At 33.1% G+C, this 23,921-nt stretch overlaps 10 protein-coding genes across 10 annotated transcripts; 4 read left to right on the top strand and 6 right to left on the bottom strand.

The window, feature by feature from the left end:
- Positions 1-29: 29 nt before the first annotated feature.
- On the bottom strand, positions 30-2,177 carry CLF1 (Clf1p; the record flags this gene model as incomplete). Its single annotated transcript, XM_041551367.1, has 1 exon — positions 30-2,177. One exon carries the CDS (start codon positions 2,175-2,177, stop codon positions 30-32), a length of 2,148 nt encoding a protein of 715 aa, XP_041407301.1.
- A 288-nt stretch (positions 2,178-2,465) lies between these two features.
- Positions 2,466-3,167, bottom strand: TML25 (palmitoyl-(protein) hydrolase; the record flags this gene model as incomplete). Its single annotated transcript, XM_041551366.1, has 1 exon — positions 2,466-3,167. One exon carries the CDS (start codon positions 3,165-3,167, stop codon positions 2,466-2,468), a length of 702 nt encoding a protein of 233 aa, XP_041407300.1.
- A 268-nt stretch (positions 3,168-3,435) lies between these two features.
- RAD17 (Rad17p) lies at positions 3,436-4,773 on the top strand (the record flags this gene model as incomplete). Its single annotated transcript, XM_041551365.1, has 1 exon — positions 3,436-4,773. One exon carries the CDS (start codon positions 3,436-3,438, stop codon positions 4,771-4,773), a length of 1,338 nt encoding a protein of 445 aa, XP_041407299.1.
- Positions 4,774-4,969: 196 nt separating this feature from the next.
- RPS12 (40S ribosomal protein eS12) lies at positions 4,970-5,398 on the bottom strand (the record flags this gene model as incomplete). The annotated part of the gene is made up of 1 exon (XM_041551364.1): positions 4,970-5,398. One exon carries the CDS (start codon positions 5,396-5,398, stop codon positions 4,970-4,972), a length of 429 nt encoding a protein of 142 aa, XP_041407298.1.
- Positions 5,399-6,217: 819 nt separating this feature from the next.
- MRS6 (GTPase-activating protein MRS6) lies at positions 6,218-8,083 on the bottom strand (the record flags this gene model as incomplete). The annotated part of the gene is made up of 1 exon (XM_041551363.1): positions 6,218-8,083. One exon carries the CDS (start codon positions 8,081-8,083, stop codon positions 6,218-6,220), a length of 1,866 nt encoding a protein of 621 aa, XP_041407297.1.
- Positions 8,084-8,989: 906 nt separating this feature from the next.
- On the bottom strand, positions 8,990-11,851 carry GPB1 (Gpb1p; the record flags this gene model as incomplete). The annotated part of the gene is made up of 1 exon (XM_041551362.1): positions 8,990-11,851. One exon carries the CDS (start codon positions 11,849-11,851, stop codon positions 8,990-8,992), a length of 2,862 nt encoding a protein of 953 aa, XP_041407296.1.
- Positions 11,852-12,490: 639 nt separating this feature from the next.
- On the bottom strand, positions 12,491-14,665 carry NDD1 (Ndd1p; the record flags this gene model as incomplete). Its single annotated transcript, XM_041551361.1, has 1 exon — positions 12,491-14,665. The coding sequence occupies one exon, from the start codon at positions 14,663-14,665 to the stop codon at positions 12,491-12,493; it is 2,175 nt and encodes a 724-aa protein (XP_041407295.1).
- Positions 14,666-15,567: 902 nt separating this feature from the next.
- Positions 15,568-18,180, top strand: NUD1 (Nud1p; the record flags this gene model as incomplete). The annotated part of the gene is made up of 1 exon (XM_041551360.1): positions 15,568-18,180. The coding sequence occupies one exon, from the start codon at positions 15,568-15,570 to the stop codon at positions 18,178-18,180; it is 2,613 nt and encodes an 870-aa protein (XP_041407294.1).
- A 1,766-nt stretch (positions 18,181-19,946) lies between these two features.
- On the top strand, positions 19,947-20,987 carry KABA2_06S05632 (aldo/keto reductase; the record flags this gene model as incomplete). Its single annotated transcript, XM_041551359.1, has 1 exon — positions 19,947-20,987. One exon carries the CDS (start codon positions 19,947-19,949, stop codon positions 20,985-20,987), a length of 1,041 nt encoding a protein of 346 aa, XP_041407293.1.
- Positions 20,988-22,280: 1,293 nt separating this feature from the next.
- On the top strand, positions 22,281-23,837 carry ALD4 (aldehyde dehydrogenase (NADP(+)) ALD4; the record flags this gene model as incomplete). Its single annotated transcript, XM_041551358.1, has 1 exon — positions 22,281-23,837. The coding sequence occupies one exon, from the start codon at positions 22,281-22,283 to the stop codon at positions 23,835-23,837; it is 1,557 nt and encodes a 518-aa protein (XP_041407292.1).
- Between the last annotated feature and the right edge of the window lie 84 nt (positions 23,838-23,921).

The raw sequence follows: 23,921 nt of genomic DNA, 5'->3' as shown, positions 1-23,921 counted from the left end.
TATTGTTTTCAAGTGAATAGACATATGGCTTACATTTCGTGTGTCTCATCCTTCTTATCTTCTTCTTCTTCTTCTTCTTCTTCTTCTTCTTCTTCTTCTTCTTCTTCTTTCCATTTCTTTGCGAAAGCAAGAAAACGAGATACGTTCACCTTTCCAGAAGGCGAAGAATCGTCTGGAAACACATAATCGGTATATTCCCTTTGAATGCCATTTTCGTCTTTGACACGTAAAACTGTCTTAGGTGCTTGTTGCACAACTCGTTGATTAGTTTCGGCAGAGCCAAACTTTTCCTCGAATTCTTCATATGCTTGGAATAATATATACCTGTTCTTCCCATCTTCTCTCTCTTTAAAGTATTCTAATCCTCGCTCAAATATTATTCTGGCTCTTGCAAAATTTTCCTCTGTCGGTTTAAATTCTACATCATCGTCATCATCATCACTTCCTTCTGATTCACTGTTACTATTTCCGTATAATGCTTCCAGCTGGTTTTCTGTTGGAGCAGAACTCTCATACATTGCATAAGAAATCCAAATTTTAGTGGAATAATTGCTTTTACGGAGGTATACTTCATATAAAGAGCGCGCATTATTATACTCTTGTGCTTCTGTTTCAAATTTTATAAATCTATCAAGTAGAGATAATTGAGACATTATGGGGATGTCGCTCACATCGTCTTGTAATGAAATCTTGAAAATAGCACGAGCTCGTTCTTCATCTCCTAAATTCTCTTCCAATTTTGCATATTCCAACCAAATATCTTTCTCTGAAGGCGTATACTCGATATATTTTTCATATATTTTCCGTACTCTGTCAAAGTCTCTTAATTTTATTTCCAACTCAATGTATTTTTTGAACATTTTTGTAGTTGGACACATCCCTATCGCTCTACCAAGTATTTTCCTTGCTAATGGTAGATTATTTTGCCTAATTTCAAATTCACTATACATAATCCAAATCTTGCTAAATGTAAAGGTATTATGTGGAATAATTTTATTCAAGCATCGCTTATATAACGTTCTGCTACGCTCAATGTCATTTTTATTCAATTCCATGAATGTAAAGTATCTGATCCATAAGTATATGTAACGCTTCCACTGGATATCCTTTTTTTTTTTCTGCTTTGGTATGGAAGTTGTCACAGCTCTTTCAAAGACATCAATGATATTTTGAGAGTAATATTTTTGGATCAAGTCGATATAAAGCATCCAAGTATAGTAATTTGTAACGTCATTGTTCAACTCCTCTTCATAACTAATTTTCCTCTTCGCAATTAAAGTATCCTCAATATCCGTCACACTTCCAAAATTTCTATTAAATTCGTCTTGACTCTTAATCACAATAGAGTTATTTGGCCATTTGTCTCGACAAACCTTGTAAATAGTTGCGGCTCTCTCATATTCCCTTTCGGAAACTTCCCATTGAGCAAATAACAGCGCTAGTTTCGTTATTCCAGTTTCATAATTGTCATTTTGGACCATAGTGGATTCATATGATATAAGGACATCCAAAGCCATTGAGTATATATTCCTAATAGATTCAACGGTACCATATATAGATTCAAATTTCACCCATGATAACCATGTTTCAGCATCTGGATAAACTAATACAAATTTTTCATAAATATTTCTAACATTATCATATCTCTGTTGTCGTATTTCAAAATCAATATTTGAAATCCAAACGCCTCTTTCAGGCTCTAACGAACACCATTTGTTATATAATGATCTAACCACATCCCAATTTTCCAATGACTCTTCTAAGAATAAATATTTGTACCACAATTTGTCAGCCCTCGGTAGTGTGGTAATAGCTCTGTCTAAGATATTTCTAGCATGATTTAAATATTTATATTTTATTTCAGAATCAGCATATCTAATCCATAGCGGGATATGTGCACTATTAACCAAGAGAGCTCTTTCAAATATAGATCTTGCACGTCTCATATCACGTTGTTCCAATTCAAACGAAGCATATCGTAACCATTGTCTAATATCCAACCTATTTCTTTTGAGGTAGGATTCAAACTCCTTACGTTTCCTTCCTTGTAATTCCCTAAGTTCATCGATATCTAGAATATCAATTTTGGGTTGAGCCTTAAAAGATTTTCTTTTGGCATAAACATCGCTTAAAATACTGTCCACAGATAACTGTGTACTCTCATATTCTTCACTCATTATGCATACCACAGATACTATCACTAGTGGTCAGCAAATATAGATCAATAAGGTACTCTTCAGTAAAATATTTCAAGTAAAATCTTTATAGGTAAAGTTTGTTTTGAAACTTTTAATATTCGCTTCAAGTTTTAATTTTCGGATGATCAACAGAAAAATATTTATTAACATCTCATCTCTCCTCAGAAATATGAATGAATAAACCAATCGTAATAGGGCACAATTCTCTTCAATTATTTATCAGTTAGGTTTGATTATTTAAGGGTAGTACTGAATTATATAGCGAATCTACATTTGCCAACATTTCTTGATAAAATTGGTCAAATCCCTTAATTCTTGTGGTGCGACTGAATGTTCGAGATGTGCATACTCGTGGAAGTTATAATCCTTGAAATGGCACTCCTCTGTAAGATATCTCTCAGCCTGTTTACCCTTTTCTATTGCAACAATTGGATCCCAGTCACCATGGCCATGGAAGATTGGTGTATCTAAATTACAACTTTTGGCGCTTTTATTGACCTCATTATCCCATATGACATCCTTGATACCAGAGTTAATGAACCCAGATAAAGCAAAAAACCCTCCAATTTTCTCCTTAAGATTTAATGTACTACCTAATGTTAAAGCTGCACCTTGCGAGAACCCACCTATAATGATATTTTTAGCGGGAATTCCATTCTTCATTTGCTCCTCAACGTAGTCCTCGACACATTGTAATGACTTGAGGTACCCCTCTGTATCGAATTGCTTCATGTGTGGGTCCCACTCTTTGATATCGAACCAACCAGGCATATGCATCCCACTATTAGCAGTAATTGGAATGTGTGGTGCATTTGGAAATATAAAACTTGTGGAATCAAAACATTTTTCCTGTTGTAATTCAGATGCTAAGAAAGTCCATCCTTGACCCGTATCACCTAGACCATGCAACACAATTAAAACATGGGTATGAGGTTTTGTACGAGATGCTATTCTCACTGCTTGATTCATTATATATGCCGTTGTTTGTTATCACTCAGTGGATAAAGTTGTTTGAATCATGTTAAGAAGTAAAGCTACAGTTTTATCCATATTGAGATACGATTCACTCTTAAATGGATTCGATTGGAGCCGCGCTAAACTAAAAAATCAGAATCTATTGAAATGTGTTTATTTAAATGTACATGATGGACAAGAATGATAAAGAGGTAAAATATCACATCAGGTATCGATATAGACATTGTAATAGAAAGTTTCTGGATATTAATGGTGCTTAGATATGGTAAGGATTGGTTTGGAAGATGAAGGGTCTAAATTTGTCGCTACAACCGTACATTTGGATCATATTACTACAGCATTAAATTGTTTAACAGCATTTGGCCTGAAAGAAGATGTCCTGATATATATTGATAAAGACGGTCTATCATTTGTCCGTGAGAATAACCATGTCATTAAGATACAGTTACTGCTAGCCCGAGAGCTATTTATGTCATATTCTTACAATGATCCTAGTGATGAGAATGATAAAGAGAATAGTGAAGGATATATGAAGCTGTGTGTTAAGATTAACCATTTATTGGATAGTGTCAATATAATGAATAAAAATATTGACGATATTGTGGAATGTACGTTATCATATGATGGGAATGGATCCCCCTTTGTTCTGATATTCGAGGATTCAATGATCTCTGAAAGAGTGGAATATAGAACTTATGTGATAAAAGATATAGATAATACCGGTTTAATACTGGATAAAGAGCATATGATGTTCGAATGTATCATAAAAGGTGACGTCCTCTATAGTGCATTGAAGGATTTGAAAGAAACTAATTGTAAAGAATGTTACTTGTATGCAAAGACGATGGATACAGGTGAAAATATATTTGCACTCATATCTAAATCAGCTTTGGGACTTTCGAAGATTACTATACCTGGTAATAGATCAATCCTTGAAAAATTGGAAGTTTATAAAGATGATTCTACAACATTGTGTTACAATGTTCCAGTGATAGGATCCTTCGATTTTGCAACTTTTGACAAGATTAGGTTAAGTACTAAGATTGCTAGTAAAGTCTTATTTAGAATGGACGTCAATGGTCTTCTTAGTGTTAATGTGTTGAGTCAGACAGATGATATACTAATATCTGATAATAGACAAAATAGTAGGAATAATAAAGATACACGTAATAAATCTACATCATCCAGAAATATTACTATGGATTTACCTAATGATTACCCTGGTATCGTCAGTGAAATATGTCTTCTTGAGAAAGAAATGACAGATCAAAATACACAAGATGAGATTGAATTGTTTATGAATGTAGATGAATTTGGTATGGTTAAGAAACAAAATATTACAGCTATGCCAAGATATGTTAATCCAAATGGCAATGTTAATAATAATAGTACCAACTCTGGGTCCAATATAGAGAGTTCAAATATATTAAACCTAACCACAGAACAAACAGAGATGGTTACCAAAAGTTTCATGGATGGTGAAAACAATGAGAATACCACCGTTGACGTGATGAATAATGATGATGATGATGAGGAAGAGCATAGCATGACTAATTCCAGTGTTACATATGGTAATGGAGATTTACCCTTATTCTTCTAGGTATTATGATGAAACCTTTTATCTACATGCATTATATGAATATACACACTGCTTTTTTAATAAAATAAATTATACTTCTTTCTTATTAATATTATATATCAATATAAAAATGCAATTATATAATAATTAAAAATAATAAGACGTTAATAATAGGGATAAAAATGATTATTCTATATCAATCGAAATGTTAATCCATTTATTGTTGGGAGAAGTGTTCTAGGATCATGTCACGTTCACTGGTTTCAGCACCCCAGTTCTTGACGACAACAACGGAGGAACCGACGACCTTTCTGGCGTTACCTTCACGGTCGATCTTACCTAGACCAGCCCATTCACCTAGTTGCTTGGCATCAGCAACCTTGATTAATGGAACCTTGTTAGCTGGGTCGTTAGCTAGACCTTCAACCAATTTGGTGATGTTAGCTTCAGTGACAGAAGAGACTAGGACAACTAGTTGAGCTTCACCTCTGGTTAGAGCCTTAGTGGATTCTCTTAGACCTCTGGCTAGACCATCGTGGATCAAAGCGGTTCTTAGAACAACCTTTAGGGCATCTTCGATAGTAACTTCAGCAGTTTGTTCAACAACTTCTTCTTGGACTTCGATAACTTCTTCAACGTCAGACATTTTTAATATGAGATTTGGATTGGGTAGTTTTGACTTCTTCGCTAGTGAGAAATATAAAGACTGCTCCGTAAAGACTTTTTATATAAAATGAAACAAGAAAATATTTAATTAATCAAGAGTTGAAACAAAACACGTTTGTAGATTGAAAGTGTCTTGAATTGAAATTAATATAGCAGACAATAATCTTCATTAGAGGTGATGAGGTGAAATTCATTTCTTCCAACCGTTACATTGAGTAGAACTGCATTAATTTTGAGTTGAGTTTTTCCAAGCTATAGAAAGATTGCATGTATGAAATCACCGAACATTGTGATTTTTGAAATTTTTGGAATTCAGTTTTCACGGCTTTAATATTTGTATTGGCAAGCGAATTCCTGCGGGTTTACTCTGAGAAAATTGAATATTTGTAAACTTGGTGAAATTTTTTGAAATTTTAAAAATTAAGTAAAAACATTTTTGATATAATTTTCTGTTAAAGTATAAGGATGTGTGGGTGTAATTGAAGAGGAGTATTTATGGGTGCACTGATGGTGAGAAAGTCAAAACAGTCATACGTTCATATTCGTTTTCCTTTCTTTTATTGGGTCATAAGGATAAAAGACTGATGACAGATTCAATTGAGACTTGTATATACTTTCCTTTTCTCATTTCTAAACATTTTTAAAAGAGTATAATGTGTGAGCTGCCATTTATGATTTCAAAGAATTATCAATTAAATATATAGAGTAATATTTCTCAAATATATATATGTATGTATGTATGTATGTATGTATGTGTGAATGTATGTATAGGTATTTTATATGAGAGAACCCCGTCTCGTCATATTTCCATTTGTCCCACAAATTCATTAGAATCGTCACCGCGTATTCCCATGTCCACATCCTCATCATCGTCATCATCAATAGCATTTTCGTAACTAATCGTCCCATTGACAGAAGCTCCCTGTGGTACGGTGTCGTTATCTTCATCTTCGAAGTCAACATCAAAGAAATCATCGTCACTGCCAACAATTTTCTCATAAAGGACTTTTGCCGCTGTTACAACTTCGTCATATGATATCTCGCTTGAAGGCATTGCAGTATATATAATGCCATTATCACTAGCATTTGGAATAAATTTATTCACGGAGTTTGCTCTATTATTTAATTCATCATTATCAAAGAGAGCTGGATTTACAACATCAAATGGTGGTGTAGATGTATATTGAGTATATGATAATTTCATTAAATGTTGAACACTTTCTCTTGGGATATACTCTTTAAATGATTGGCCTAATCTAACTGAATTTATAATTGGACGACCATCTTCATCGATCTTAACAATATCATTATTGTCAGTAATATCACTGGACGATTCCCTAACAATACTAACCTCTAATGCTTCTAAGGCGGCATCCAAATCCATCTCTGCACGAACACCGCTCTCTATTGTTGACAAGTACCAAATAGATGTATTTTGTGGACAACATTCGGAACCAGCACCTAGGATTAAGGTTTGAACTACATGTTTATTACCTGATTTTAAGGAACCTGGTGGGAATACTACTACAGCAGCAGATTCGTCTTCACTGAACCATTCTTTACAATCTTTCTCTACTAGACAAACCATTCTGTTCACTTCATATTTTTGATCAGGGATATGTTGATTCCCTTCGGGAGCTTGAGTTGGCGACATAATGATCTTTTCTGTAACTGTAACTTTAGATCCATCTGTAAAAGTAGCAACTTGGGTTGTTGGATTGTAAGAATATAGTTTTTCATTTAATTTATATGTAGCACCTGCAACGGCTGCAGATCTACAAAATCCTTGAGAAACTTCACCTGCACCACCATATTTTGAATATAATACAGGGAAAGGACCATACACATCATAACTGATCAAATAACGACGGATTCTATGTAAAGCTAAAGGAACCTTTGTGTCGACACTACAACATAAACCAATAGAAAATACTAATTCAAAGACTTGAGGTTTCTCTAATTTGAATTTTTCAAATAAAAATTGCGTAATTGATTTATCGGCATAAGGTTGCCATATCTCTGGCATCTCTTCCCAATTTAAAACAAATTTTAAAAATTTCATTAAATTACGTTTTGTCATTAATGATAAATTTTGATCTGTGAAAATATCTTGTTTTGTATTTGTCAATTTTTCAAAGGAATCATTTTCATAAGTATGGAATGTTGATAAAGATTGAAACTCTAGATATTGATGTACACGAGATTTCACTAAGATTGATAAAAGATCAGATTTAGCAAAAAGAATCTTTGGAGATAAATCAATACCGAAATCCTTTGACATATATTTACATGACGGACCAATACTTGTAGATAAGTATAATTTAGCATTATTATATGAAATAATATCGTTATTATTCACCCTATTTACCCAATTTTTAATTTGATCAACTGTTAAAGTAGCGGCACTATCACCATAATAATCATTAGTATCTACATGTAGCACCGTAGACCCTTGCCAAGCTAGAGCGGCAGCCAAAACACTCTCTACAAGACCTGTCCCAGCTATTAATACATCAACTTTTTCAGGTGTAGTCTCTGGTAAAGGATCTTCAATACCTGCTAAATGAGGTACCATTAAAGTATCTATATGGTTTGAATTACCTGAAAAATTAGCAAAAGAAGGACGACGTTCAGCCATCGAAGTACGACGTTCCGGACTTAACATTTTATTATGTTTAAATTAATTTTATCTTATTAAATATTGAGTGGTTTTAAAATATGTGGGATATCACACGTCAAAGTTTTAAATTTAAAAAAATACAGAAATAGGGGACTGAAAAAGCTCTAAAAAAGAAGATCAAAAGGAATAAATATTGAAACTAAATTTAAAAACTGTTTAAAACAATCAACTTGTGAAAGCTTAGTTCTTTTCTACCTTTAAAATTGTTTTTTCGTTTGTTTTAAAAAAAATTGTGGCAAACTGTCAAAATAGTAAATAAATGCTTAAAAAAAGGGTCGCCAAATTAATTAACCAACTTTCAACTGTAACTTGTTGAGTATCGTTATTTCACACAAGTTTTCTTCAAGTTGATATATCGAACATAATAATAACACAATTTATAAATATATTTAACAAGATAAAAATATTATAAATATTAATGACACTCTATGTTGTGCCCTTTTTATTTATTAAAAACTCAAGCTCTCTCTCTGTGTGATAAAAAAAAAATTTAGCGATTCTTCACAGTCAGTTAATCCAACTCGTTCACGTCTCGTCACGTCACGTTAAAGCGCGGAAGTGAAAATTTTTTCTGTAAAAAAATTGAAAAATTTTCGCTTCACGGCTTTTTTTTCATTCAGAACGTTTATTCGTTTTCGGTATTGTGATTAGAGACATAAACAAGGAAGAAGTTGCACTATTCATACTTTGTTTGTCTGTTTTTGTGCCAATCTATAAAAGAAAAAATTAATAATTTTTGGGATACTGTAATGCTAGATGGTATTACCGTTTTAGGAACAATAACGTACCGTGTTACGGAGTGTGGGAAACTGTGGTGGGAATTATCGTCTCTTTAATATATTTGCGTATATACATATATCAGTTTTATATTATTTTGTTTTTGACTTTTTATTATATAGGTAGACTCATAGCTGGCAGGATGAATTCTAGCATGGCACCTCTTAAATATATCTTGTCGATATCGTTGTTGTTGAACACGACACCGCCAATCAGTAATACAGTACCGTCGGACTCAATAGTAGATCCTCCGACACTACATATGGATCTTGATTTTCTTAATAGTTCTAAAGCAGTTGAGTCCTGCTCTTGACCTTCATTCATAGATTCAATTGGATCCTCGACCTTCATTAAACATTGAGTCTTTAAGTTTATAACATTAACGAGACCATTTTGAGTTGTAGCACCTTCTCCCTTTTCACCGTTACAATATATTTTGTTGACGGAATTATCATCCATCCCACCAATGAATATACCTGAATAACCAGCTGATACCATCGAATGACCAACAAGTTTCAATTCACTCACTTCTAGTACGTTATCATTACTTGAATCACTCTTGTTATATGTATCGATCTTCAACCACTTCATGGAATCTAGATCTAACCACCACATATCTCCAAACACGTCTAAGTTATCAGAACCACCATGAATCACAATGACTCGTTTGGTATCTCCATTTCTATTATGATCATATTTACCACTGTATGAATTTATTGATCTCAATTGATTATGTAACGATCCCGAATTTAAACTTTCATTTGTGTTTGATCGTCTTTCGTTAATATTATTACTGATTGATTTGTTTAGATTTATAGTGGCAGTTCCAATATTTGTACCGTTACGGAAATTATTTGTGGCGGTCCTCGATGATGATGTATTGGTATTTGTGGATGTATTTGTAGTTACTTTATCAATAGGTATGTGAGAACTATGTGGAATGTTTGGGAATAATAACGTGGTAGCATCATTACTATTATTTCCAGCTGTATGACTGCCAAATAGACTAGACTCTACATTGAATTCTTCTTCTAACCTCTTCAACAATGAATATTCCAAGGAATTCTTTCCTTGTAAAATTGTATCAGGTAAACAATAAGCAAAAAAAGCTCTTGCTTTGGGTATTTCACCTTCTTCACCTATAACAGGAATATTCGACGCCATAATAGAGTCAGCAAATTTTAAAAACCCTTTCTTACCACGAGCAACAATGTTCACATCTAATCTCCACATATCATCTAATGCAGTATATTTATCATCAACAGTTTGTCTATAACCACCATAGATCAATATCGAAAAAATATTGTTGGCGTGGTGAGCATTACTAGTTGAGATATTATTTGAATTGTTATTATTGCTAGTATTCGTATTGGAAGTGGTGGTGGTAGTTGGAGTACTAGGAGAATTTATCATTGGTATAGAATTAGATTGCGTCATGACATTGGTATTTTCATCAAGTTGTGGATCAATATTTGGAGAATCATGGCTATGCAATCCAGAACCTCCAGTTGAATCATCTTTCTTCATGGAATTTGATATACTGACCGCTAAGGAACTAGTACTCTCTGTTAACCCTGAATTACAAGAAATATCCAAATCAGAACTCTTTATAGCTATTTGCATATGACCAAATCTTGGTGAAAACGTAGTTGAAGTACCTTCTTTGAAAGATTGCGTATTCACTTCGATCTTGGTAAATTTAAAGGATACTGTGTCCAGGATATATGCGGTATTATTTAAAAATGCCCTTTTCTTAATGAAGATTTTCCCAGTTGGATCAAAATTAGTTTCAGTTTTAATTTCAATACCACCATAAAATAATAAGTATCTTTCTGTCAATTTTGAGGCTGTCATACATAATAATGGTGGAGGTATTTGCCCTGATATATTAGGTCTCGATAATCTTGAAGAATTGACATATTGAATATAAAGGTATGGATTGTTTACCATTGTAGGGTTATTAATTACATCTTGTAATAGTGGAGGAGGCAAATTCTTAATCCCATCAACGTAATAATTTTCAACATTTGGAATTTCATTATCATTTCTATAACATGCCATTAACCCACCCAGTATAAACACTTGGCCATTGAACTCCACAGTAGTATGATACATTAGAGATGGAAGTTTAAATTCAGAAAAAATCGATGGTAATATTGAATGGCCTGCATGGTAATCGTATAATGAAGGTAAAGCGTAAGTTGCAGTAATAAATAATGGACAAGTTTTGTCCTTATACATATCATCATTTTCTTGTTTTTCACCCGACTTAAATTCAGTTAAAAATTGAGTATGATCTTTCCTAACTGTGGGAACCCATAAGTTATGTTTCTTTAATATATCATAATCTTTTAAATCCACTGTCAATAATTTTTTATAGTATTTATAATAAGAATTTGCAAAATTTAGGTTTGCAAAAGAATGAGAATCTGTTTCTATATCATCTGATAGATGAGTGTCATTATATAACTTGCTTAATCGTAAACCTGAATGAGGATTTGGAATGTCATCATATTTTTTCAAGGAGTCTTTTAATCTATATGGGTCTATATTATTTTCGGCAAATGAAAGGAAATTATCAATAATAGAATTGATATTTTTATTTCTATCACTTTGAATAATTGAGGAGTCAGATGTACTTACCACACTATTCTGCCTTATCGTACTACTTGCAATAGGTTTCTTATATTCATAATATTTTGCCAATTGTAATTCGTTATTCAATTTTATGTTCTTGCTTCGAAACTCATCTAATGTAGTACTAAGAATAGAAGTATAGTTGGACACATAATCGAATGTTTTAAAATCGTTTTCAAAATTGGTAGAAACATTCAACAAAGAAAATGCAGTGGCTACTGGTACTGAAAGTACTGGGTGTACCTGGGAATCACTTGAAACAAGTCCAGTTCTGTCTTCCATAGAAAGATGTTTATCCAGCATCGAGGCGTTGTTTATCAGTATATCACGAGTATCCATCTAGAATAAATGTGTGCGTGTGTGTCTAAGTGTATCGCTCTAGAATGTTAAGGTGATGAGGTGAGAATAAACAGATAATACTTAACTCAATAAATAACAGAGTAGTTTAGATCTTCACGAATCTTTCGATTTTGCAGTTGGTTAGTTCTACCGCAGGTTAAATGGATTTCAAAAATGTTGATTTTTATTTATTCTTACCGTCACAACCGGAATTATATAATTGTGTCGTTTCTTGGGCTCACTATTCTTCGTTTATCTATATCGTTTGCTTTCTTATGCTGTTCTTGTTTCTAACTCCCTTTCTTTTCAAGTAACAAAAAAATCATCCATCCATCTAATCTGTATATTTTTTTTCACGGAGCCTTTACTGCAGGAAAACGAGATAAATCTTTGGAAACATGATGAGTTTCTCGGGTTCAATAATCTCAGAGAAGGCTCTTTTCTAAGGAAAGGTCGGGGTCAATATATTAATGTTAGTGTTGACAGATGTGACAACGCAATTTTTAAGGAATATTTTGTAAAATTATGCCATGAAATATGTATTGACTTGTATTGTATTTATTATGTATGTATTGATGTGTATATATACGATGCATCCAGGAGTTTTAGTGCCATGTACCAAGCTGTTTTATTAGTCTCTTAGTAAATATCATGAATAGAGTCATTAGTACTCATTGAACTTGAACGTCTGGCTTTGGGTAAATTGTCTTTCCTTTGTTTGGTATTGTGACTGGACCCCTGGGATACATCTATTGTCTTTTTCTTTTTAAGCAAAAGTGATTGTGTCCTTTTGAGTTTGTTGTTTGTCTTGTTATTATGGTTTTGTTTGTTGCCCTTTGGTGACATCGGAATAAAACTGTTTGATTCATTGAATTTGTTTATACTCGAGACAAACACTTGGAATTTAGGTTTCTTTGGTTTTGTCTTTTTAACCTTTTTCACTCTTGGACCATTAATTCCTTGATCTACAGATAACGTAGAAGTGGATATGGAATTTGATAATGAATTTTTGTTAAATTTACTATTTTGTTGACCAGAAGAATCAGATAACGTCGCTGGTAAAGATATTGGATTATTCGAATCACTTTTGAACGATCCCATCTTTGGTAATTCTGGTATCTTCAGTGTGTCAATATTAAGTTTATTACTCGAGGAATATGATTTAGGTGTAGGTGATAAAGGAATATTTCTTGCATTTAAATCGAATAACTTATCTCCCAGTCTTTCATCTATCAATTCCATATTTTTCAAATTCGGTATTCTACTATTATCAAGTCTTGAGATTGATTTTGTTACTGACGAATTCAACTGTATGGTAGTTGGGGATGATCCATATGTATTATTATCGCCATCGAAATCATTTTCAAAATTATCGTAGCTGTTACTATTTTTTTCATAAGGTAGTTTTGTAATTGAAGTCTTCTTCAATAGTTGATTTTTATTGTCCTTGTATTGAATATGAGTATTGTTGTTCTTGTCGTTTTTCTTATTTATTTTCTTTAAATTCTTTCTCGTTAATTTTGCATGAGAAGTTTTATTTTTATTGTTCGGCGTAAGAGTAAATTTATTTCTAAGTTGTCTACCCTTGGTTATATTTTCTTTATCATCAGGTGGACTGTGCAATTCGTTATTATTACTCATGCCAGTATTGTTATTAACATCCTTTCTCGCTCTTTGGAAGTCAACTAATGCGCTATTTGTAGGGTTTAGACTTCTAGTGAAGGGGGTACCCATTTCATGTAATATTCGTCTACCATAAGGTGTTAAACTCATAGATATTTTTTTAGAAGGAGACACAGAATTCGACAATATATTCGATTGATTAAACATTAGATTGATATCAATCTTCTCCAAAGGTGTTCTACTCAAAAATTCATCTTGACCATTATTCATCATTCCAAACTCGCTGTTTCCTCCCAGTTTATCTTGGTCCTCAGTTTTACCATTGCCTGATGTAAATAAATGAATTAAGTTTGAACTGGAGACAGATTTTGTATTTGAAGTCAGATTAATATTCATATCTTTAGAATCAGTAACAAATCTTAATGGAGTCTTTGCTGGAGTCTTATGAAACAAATTGAATCCACCAGGGGATTCAAATAAGAATTCTTTTAATTGCTCTGGAGAAGCTAACAAAAACTCATTTGGGAAATTGTTACCAAATTGTAAAACCGTAGATGGTTGCATATTCATATCTTCTAGAGTGTCGCCATCATTATTCATTAGATCTACAGTTGGTTCAGTATTGTTCAGTGAAGAATTACTACTCTTTGAAGCCTTGTCAGCACTTGTTCGTTGTAAATTACGACCAGCATATAGCCCAGTATTGATACTATTTTCTAATACTGAGGAATCAACGGAATGTTGTTGTTGACTTTCAGAAGATAGCATACTAGTATTGTTAATATTAGTATTCAAATTAGCATTGGCATTATAGTTAATGTTTTTTTTATTGCGATTATTATTTCTATTACCTTGATTTGAAGAATAAGGTGTGGGAAATTGAGTATGGGGAATTGGACTATTAATCGAATATTTCAAGTTTTGAGTTAGATTCTTGAAAAAATTTGTTTCAGTGTCTTCATTATCATTACCATCTGTACTATGATCTGTTGTTAAGATCAAGGACGGAGGTGACATCTTTAAAGGTGACAAAATAGGCATCATACTGTTATTTATATCATTGACTGCAGTATTTTTCTTCAATAAGAGATTTAAACCATTTTGAGAGTTCGCTAGACGATGTTTCTGTGATGATATGGGTCCATCCTTGACTAAGGATCTATCTGTTGTATTAGAATTAGACCTGCTCATAATAATTTGATTCGATGACTGGTGACCACGTTTTATCAAATGTGGGGTATAAGATGTTTGTTGTCGAATGTAGCTTTTATTCTTTTGTTTCCACTAATAATAATGAATGTATTGGAAGTGTTTAAAGAACCTTAGTTATAGTATATTGATCTTTAAGCCAAAGTTTCTTCTTGCAACGTAGAATACTATAACTTCTTTCTTGTTTGATTATCAACGAATAATAAACTTATCTTTACTAGTTGTGTACGTTACCAATATTAGACTGTTAAGTATGTTCACTTTTACCTTTCAGTCCTTCTCTTTTAGCTTATTTTTTTCTTGTTTGCTGATGGTTGATCAAAGAGAATGTATAATCTGTATGTATATCCTTTGTTTTATTTTAATTTGTTTTCTATTGCTTTTGATATATTGGGGGGAGAACAGCCTCAAACCTTCTCATTGTTTGTTTGTTTATTATTAATTTGTTTTCTTTGTTTTCTTTTGTTGTGTCTGGCAATTCGCGATTCTTCTCTCCCTGTACGAGGAGTGTTACGGGGCGGGCACACCCTACCTCGTGGTAAACGATGAGTCGTGTTTGTTATTTTCTGTACAGTAACAGTCGTAGGATCTTCCATATGTCTAGCAAGAAAATATTCGTGTTGTGAGGGTAACATTTTTCCCTTGGTCATCTAAGGAAAAATTGAAAAATCGATTTGTTTACATTTCGAAGCTATATAGCCAAAATATTGTCATCCATCATCAATGAGAAACAAGAGGTAAATTCTCGAGGTTAAAAGCAAAGGGTACATTTACATTGTAGGAATTAAAAAGGAGTATTTATAACCAAGATATTACAGCTCTTTCTTACAGGAGAGAAACATATAATTAACCCCAGTTCGTTAGAAGAAAATATATAAAGAACTATGGGTTCAGTGCTTAACCAACCTGGTATGTTTGCTGGTATGGAATATAATAACAGCGATGAGATACACACTGGTAGCAATCTCAGTCAAGGTGATGATGACTTGAGTGATTCCTTGGGGGCTTTATCTGATGAGTTGGGGTCGTTCCATATTAGTCAACCTACTACGTATGCTACTAATGCAACAACATTGGATAGTAAGATTTCGAAACCATTGAAGGCATATCAGACAAACAATAGTTTTTCGGAGTCTGCGTTTATTTCTCAATTCCATGACGAGAATGATAGAGATAATGATAATGTAGAGTATGATAGTTCTGTATCTCCTTCTTCTGTCCTTTTGAACAAAGATCTTTCAGAAGATATAGTTAGATTAAACAATGATGATGATGATGATTATGATCGTGAGAGCATTATGGAATATGGAACGGTTAATCGAAGAGCAAAACAATCTACCCGAGGAACTACAATGGAAATTTCACCTCCTCAGTTTATACCGTATATGAAATCTCATATGAAATCCACATCACCCACACATAGATTGAATTTCAGTTACAATAATGATAATGGGGGGCTCCCACTAAGTTCAGAAGATCTTGAAGATATGGTTGAAAATGAACAAGAACAAGAACCAGCAGTATTACGTAAACATAAAACTGGAATGAAGGCAAGAGAACCAGAATCTGCATTGATTATTAAGGATATTGGTGAATTATCTGGCCAAATGATGAATACATTCAAGAAGAAGAACGAATTACAACAGTCCCGAATATACCATGATGAGACAACATCAGATTCTCTATATAACGATTATAATAATGGAAACAAGACAACGAGCAATAATAATGATGATGATGAAGGTGTAAATGAGTTCACCAATAGCAGTATGTTTGAAGATGAAGATCCTGCATTAGCTGCTAAACAAGTCTATAATAATCTATTGAGAACGCAAGGTTCCAGATTTGATATGAAACGAAATATTACAAACCGAACTATATCTACCAGAGGTAGTTCCGTCAGTGGTACTAGTCACAATAATAACAAAGAATTGAACCTGATTACGCCCAGTTCCATTGGTTACAGATTCAAACATTCGAAAGGTATATGGGTGCCAGAAGATGAATTTCAAAATGTTTCGAGTAGTCAGATGGCAGATACAACTGCTACTACAACTACTAATACTAGTAAGATGAATCATTCATCCACAAAGAATACTACTTCAACTTTTACAATGGAAGAAGAAGAAGGGACACAGGATGTTATACGGGATAATATTGCAAATTCAACAACTCCTTTGGATCCACCTCGTGTCGATCAAGAAACTTTATTAAAGAGCGTTTTTTCACAAAATAATTCTAATATGGTGGTTAATTCACCTAAACAAGAGACATTAAATAATGCAACTAGGCTAAGTGATATTCCAGAAATTTCGTTCAGTAGTAGCAAACAACAAGCTGTATCATTGCTGATGAGTGCCTTGCAGTCTACAGTACCTCATTCTACAGATTGGAAACAAGTACATGACCTAAAAATATTACACCAAAGAACGTTGCGTAGTGTTGTAGGGTTGGGTACATATACCCCAAATTTGATAAAATTAAATTTAAGTCATAACAAAATTGGAAACGTAGAAGGACTTCCGATAACACTAAAGGAACTGTGTCTAAGGGATAATGAAATCAACGATACATTTTGTACATTCACAGATAATAATAGATTACACACTTTAGATCTGTCTCACAATTTACTCTCACGTAATTTACAAATACTTAAGAGTAGTCACAATTTATTAACGGTCAATGTAAGTCATAATAATATTGTTTCTCTGGCAGAATTGGGAGATTCTATGATTCGTTCGTTGGATGTATCATATAATATGCTTAATGGTATTATAGACTTCGAAAAGATAGTATTGCAAAACGATAACCGTCTCGGTGGGTGGCTCACTTTAGAGAGTCTCGATCTCAGCGGTAACCCCAAAATTACTGAACTACGTCACATAGAGAAATTACCTTGTCTGAAAGTATTACGTGTCAATGATGTCCCAAATTTGATGATCACACATACGCAAAGCAGTTCACTGCAAGAATTGGAAATACTGTGTAGTTATAATGGTGCGGAAGAAGATAATAAGCATACGGATCTGGATTTGGAAGGGTTTCCATATTTGAAAGTAATTTCTCTAGATGGTGAGAGACGTCTCAATTCAGCAATGCCCTCCACACTACGTTCAGTAACAATAATGGGGAACCACAATAGGGACTATGATAATAAACGTTTCGGTGATACACTAAGTAAGATCCCAAGAGATATATCTTCCTTGAATATAATTGATACTTTCCAGATGGATCCATTATCTCTGTTTGAACCAACATATTTCCGTGGATTGCAACAGTTGTCTATCAAAGGTTGTGGTATTGGGAGTGCATATGCATTATTATCACGTTTACCGTGCTCCCAAACTCTGCAGATATTGAATGTCAGTGATACACCGCTAGTGAAGCGTAAAATAAAAGCTGTGGTATCGTCAATTGAAGGTCGCAATGAGTTCAAAAAACAACTAACTGGACTTGTACATTCAACGTGTCCTGCACTTCAACAACTCATATTATAGAACTACAAAACTATTTCTAAAAGGATATATAGATGTCATATGTATTAACATGTGTAACATTTAATAATAAAAGTAAAGATTGATATTCTATTATTCTAAGGGTAGTAATTATTTTCAGCAGAAATAATATATATATACAGATGTACTCAAATATAATTGTTGGTATAATAAGGTTTAAATCGAATTTTCTTTCTTTTAATTTAACCCCATTTTTGATGCCACATATAAAGTTTTATCACTTTTAAAGTTTTGTTTACGGAACCGCACTTAAAAAGGCATCTTCGATTCCGTTACAAAAGAAAAAAATAATACGCTTCAATAAATTATTATTTAAGAAATGACAAAGTTTAAGTACGAAACAGGAATCTGTAAAAGATAGACCCTTATTCTTGTTCTAACATTTGATATACTTTAATTATCATCAAATTTGAGTTTCAGGATGGTTTAATTATTTCAAAATTTCTAGAACTAATAAGTAAAATATTGAACGAATGAATTCTAAATATGTATAAAACTACCTCTGTAACATCTCTAAAAACTTCAAGAATAGTAAAATCTAAGTTTTTTTTTTAAATCATCAGCAACTGGTTTTTTTGGTCTTTGGAGAATTATAGTTCAGCAGAATCAATATGGCCATCATATCACACAAATACATAAATAGGTACATTGCTCTCTTACACTCCGTATAAGTCAACTAATTGAGCAGTGAGCTGAAGCTTGCATGGTCAAATCAGTTCTTGGATTCTTTCATTTTATATACTATCAAGTAGAGAGGTGTAGGCGTAATTTGAATTCTAATGTTTAAGAAAGCAAAATATATTTGTTATTCTTCTCTATTTAAATGTAAATGTTTTTTTCTTTATTATATATAATTTATGGAACAAATAGAATCTAACTTGGAGTGTAAATTCAGAATTCTCTATCTTTCTATATTAATCATTTCCTTAATAGGCTGTTTTTCTTATTACCTAAATGATTGTTAGATTATGAAATGTTTATTTCTTATTGGGGCATTTTAGATATCTCGTTCCCATATAATTTCTGTGAAGCAGACCAAACAAGAAATGACTGAGGCTTTTATTAATATATGTTATTGATAAACTTTTTTAATTACATATGTTACTTTACATAAGTGTAGAGTTCTTTATTGTCGCTAGATATTGGTTATCTTCGAATGATCTTGATAATATAAGGAACTTTTGGAGTTTCGGTTCCGAACATTCAAAATTGATTAATTCAAGTCACGAGACGACTCAACTTTCCTCCGAGAAGCACTATATCTCCGAGATAAAATGTTAAAACAGTATAATTAACTAGTTAAAAAAGGGGAGAGCTGTTATATTCGGCCGAAAAAAACAAACGAACGTCCCCTGGCTAAGGGAGTCTCAACTAATTGCAATGTCATTATATAAGTCTCGGAATTATTCAATTACTTATGTATTCTATGGAAGAATACCCATATCAATTGAAAAACTTCTTAATACAACAGTAATGATTCTAAAGTAAACAGAACGAGAACATTGAAAATTTCGATATTCATTAAATTCTGATGGTTGGTTGCTAATTACACTATTTATACGAGGTATTACCAAAATAAAAATAAAAATAAAAATGACACATTCGAGAAAAGTATATAAGTAGTCCAGTCTTCTCAAATATAAATTCTAAATAAATTTAAATAATTCCTATAATAATTATATTATATGAAGATATAGATATATTTCGATAAATTCTAAATACTATATCTGCATACGACCACCTCAATTATGTCTTCAATTTTAGCTAAACAAAAGAAATTCGGTAACACGGGTATGAAGATTTCTCCAATCATTGTTGGATGTATGTCTTATGGTTCCAAACAAAATGAAGCCTGGATGGAAGATAACAAAGAGAAAGTGTTCAAAGTATTAAAATATTGTTACGATCATGGATTACGTACTTTTGATACAGCTGATGTTTATTCCAATGGTGCGAGTGAAAGATTGCTTGGTGAATTCTTAAAGCATTTTAATATCAAGAGAGAAACTGTTGTTATTATGACAAAAATCTTTTTCCCTGTGGATGAAACTTTGGATCCTAGTTTTCGTAACATCTTAGCAGATGAACTTTCTTGCTTGGATATCACCAATCAGCAAGGTCTATCCCGTAAACATATCATGGCAGGTGTTCAAAGTTCTGTTGAAAGATTGGGTACTTATATTGATGTACTACAAATTCATAGATTTGACCCTAACACTCCAATCAAAGAGACAATGAAAGCATTGAATGATGTCATTGATGCCGGTCAAGTTAGATACATCGGTGCTTCGTCAATGAGACCAACTCAATTTGTTGAAATGCAATCTATTGCTGAAAGACATGGATGGTATCAATTTGTTAACGTTCAATCCTGTTATAATCTATTATATAGAGAGGATGAACGTGATTTGAATATATATTGCCAAGAACATGATATTGCATTAACTCCATGGTCTCCAAATTCTCAAGGTATCTTAACAAGACCAATTGGTACTCAAACTGAAAGGTTTAGTACTAGTTTTGTTATTAATGCATGGAAACTAAATGATTTATCACCTGTTGACACAAAAATCGTCAATCGTGTTGAAAAATTAGCTAAGAAGAAAAATATTCCAATGGCTGTATTAGCTACAGCATGGGTAGCTAGTAAGGGATGTTTTCCAATTGTTGGTATGAGTAAAACTGAAAGAGTTGATGATGCGTTAGCAGCATTAGATGTTACTTTCACTGAAGAAGAATTGAAATATTTAGAAGAACTGTATCTTCCAAAACCATTAAATGTCAACTAACTAAAAAAAAAAAATGTAATCGCATGTATTATGATAGATACGTAACAAGACTAAAAAAAAGAAAAAAAAGATCTATTTGCTAACAAAGAGGAGTGATTATAATATTTAAAATGTGACGGCACTTATAATAATAAGCAGGGAGAAAATTGACACAGTCGAATGATTTAATAAAAATATATAGTAAATGTACAATGGGACAAATAATTTATTAGTAAACAAGTAGCTATTCACGTAATTAAAAAAATGACCCATTGGCCAAACTCCGCACCATCCTCATTTCCCCCTCACAAATTGTATTAATAAAAAACCCATCTTCAACCCTGCCAGAGGTCGGAAAAAGAAAAAAAGTGAAATTATTAAGACCATCATCATCATCTTGAACAGCCAACGCGGGCAACAGCAATTAAATCCAAAAAAAAGAGAGGGGCAGTTGAGCAGACTGAAAAAGAAAGGGACAAAAATACTTAATTGCAGAAAGAATTGCAACCGTTTTGCATTTAAACTGACGTACAAACAGTCACCCACCCACACACCCACACGGCTGCTATGTCCGCTGGTTAATTAATTAATTGAAAAAAAACGTACGAACAAACGCACAAACGTACATTTCTTGCATCGTCTCTCTATTGTATTCCCGTAAATTCGGAGAATAAGAATATTCCCATCGCTATTATTATTATTGCAGCAGCAGCAGTTATTACGAAACCATCTCTCGTAATTATTATGAGGCCATCGCTGGATTATTTGAATTTGTCCCCTTTTTTTGTTGCTGCTGTTGCATTTCTTGTCCCATTGTGAGGGGGGGGGGAAAAGCCCTTCATTTCTTTACCATTTTCTTTTTTTGGGGGGAACAACTCACACCCTTCAAACAGATTAAATAAGAGCTAAGTTTGTGTGGGGGGAGGTGGGGAGGGGACATTTCTTACTTATTTAAATTTTGCGGGAGAGGAACACATACAGATTGATGGGGATGGGGATGGAGAGGGTTGATAATTGATGGTTGCAATTGGAGATTACGGATTAGACCATTTCACAAGTATAGCGAACATATATTTCCTTTTTTATTATTTTACTATTTTATTTTATTATAAATATAAAGGGATGGAATGGAATTACAATTTTATCTTGACTCTCTTTTCCTGTTCCATTCCCTTATATAATTATAATTACTATGTGTATTTCTTTTTCTTTTGCTTTCTTCCCTTAATTATTATTTCTTTTTTAATTATTATATATATATAATAATACTAATAACAATAAGAACGAAAAACTTACAAAAATACTCATTATACAATGTTCTCTGTTAGGTCTGCACTTTTAAAATCATCTACTTCACAATTAGGTAGATTACAACTACGTTATTTCTCACATTTACCTTTAAATGTCCCAATTAAATTACCTAACGGTCTAGAATATGAACAACCTACAGGTTTATTCATTAACAATAAATTTGTTCCATCAAAACAACACAAAACTTTCGAAGTCATCAATCCTTCTACTGAAGAAGAAATCTGTCATGTCTACGAAGGTAGAGAAGACGATGTCGAATCTGCTGTCATCGCCGCTGATAATGCTTTCAACAATAATTCATGGGCTACTATCGATCCTTTAGAGAGAGGTAAAGCTTTATGGAGATTAGCCGATTTCATTGAAAAGGATAAAGAAATTATTGCTTCAATTGAATCCCTAGATAATGGTAAAGCTATTATGAATGCTAGAATTGATGTTCAATTAGTTATTAACTATTTAAAGGCTTCTGCTGGTTATGCTGATAAATTAGATGGTAGATTAATTAATACAGGTGAAACTCATTTCAATTATACTAAGAGAGAACCTTTAGGTGTTTGTGGTCAAATTATTCCTTGGAATTTCCCATTATTAATGTGGGCTTGGAAAATTGCTCCAGCTACTATTACAGGTAATACTGTTGTCTTAAAGACTGCTGAATCTACACCTCTATCTGCTTTATATGTGTCTCAATATATTCCTCAAGCCGGTATCCCACCTGGTGTCATCAACATTGTCTCCGGTTTTGGTAAGATTGTCGGCGAAGCTTTAACTCAACATCCAAAGATTAAGAAAATCGCATTCACAGGTTCTACTGCTACTGGTAGACATATTTATCAAGGTGCTGCTGCAGGTTTAAAGAAAGTCACTTTAGAACTTGGTGGTAAATCTCCAAATATCGTCTTTGCTGATGCCGACATTAAGAATGCCGTTCAAAACATTATTACAGGTATTTATTTCAACTCTGGTGAAGTTTGTTGTGCTGGTTCAAGAGCCTATGTCGAAGAATCTATCTACGATGAATTTGTTCAAGAATTGAAGACTGCTGCTGAAAATGTTAAGGTTGGTAACCCATTCGATGAAACTACCTTCCAAGGTGCTCAAACCTCTCAAATGCAATTAGAAAAGATCTTAAGTTATGTTGATATCGGTAAGAAAGAAGGTGCCACTTTATTGACTGGTGGTGAAAGAGTTGGTAATAAAGGTTATTTCGTTAAACCAACTATCTTTGGTGATGTTAAAGAAGATATGAGAATTGTCAAAGAAGAAATTTTTGGTCCTGTCATTACTATTACCAAATTTAAGAATCTAGATGAAGTTGTCAAGATGGCTAACGATTCTGAATATGGTCTAGCTGCTGGTATTCATACTAAGAACATCAACAGTGCCATTAAAGTTGCTGACAGAGTTAAGGCAGGTACTGTCTGGGTTAACACTTACAATGACTTCCATCACTCTGTTCCATTCGGTGGTTTCAACGCTTCTGGTCTGGGTAGAGAAATGGGTTCTGAAGCTATTGACAATTACACTCAAACAAAGGCTGTCCGTGTCAAGTTAGATTAAAAATAAGTTCACCCACATATCCTACTAAAAATCATCACACACCATTGCATTCACTGAATAGGTATATTTTTATTATTACCCATT

This window comes from Maudiozyma barnettii (genome assembly GCF_903064755.1).
Source record: "Maudiozyma barnettii strain CLIB 1767 genome assembly, contig: KABA2_06, whole genome shotgun sequence".
NCBI lineage: Eukaryota > Fungi > Ascomycota > Saccharomycetes > Saccharomycetales > Saccharomycetaceae > Maudiozyma > Maudiozyma barnettii.
Note: the sequence above shows the minus strand (reverse complement) of the source record. Positions and strands in the feature narration are given on the sequence as shown.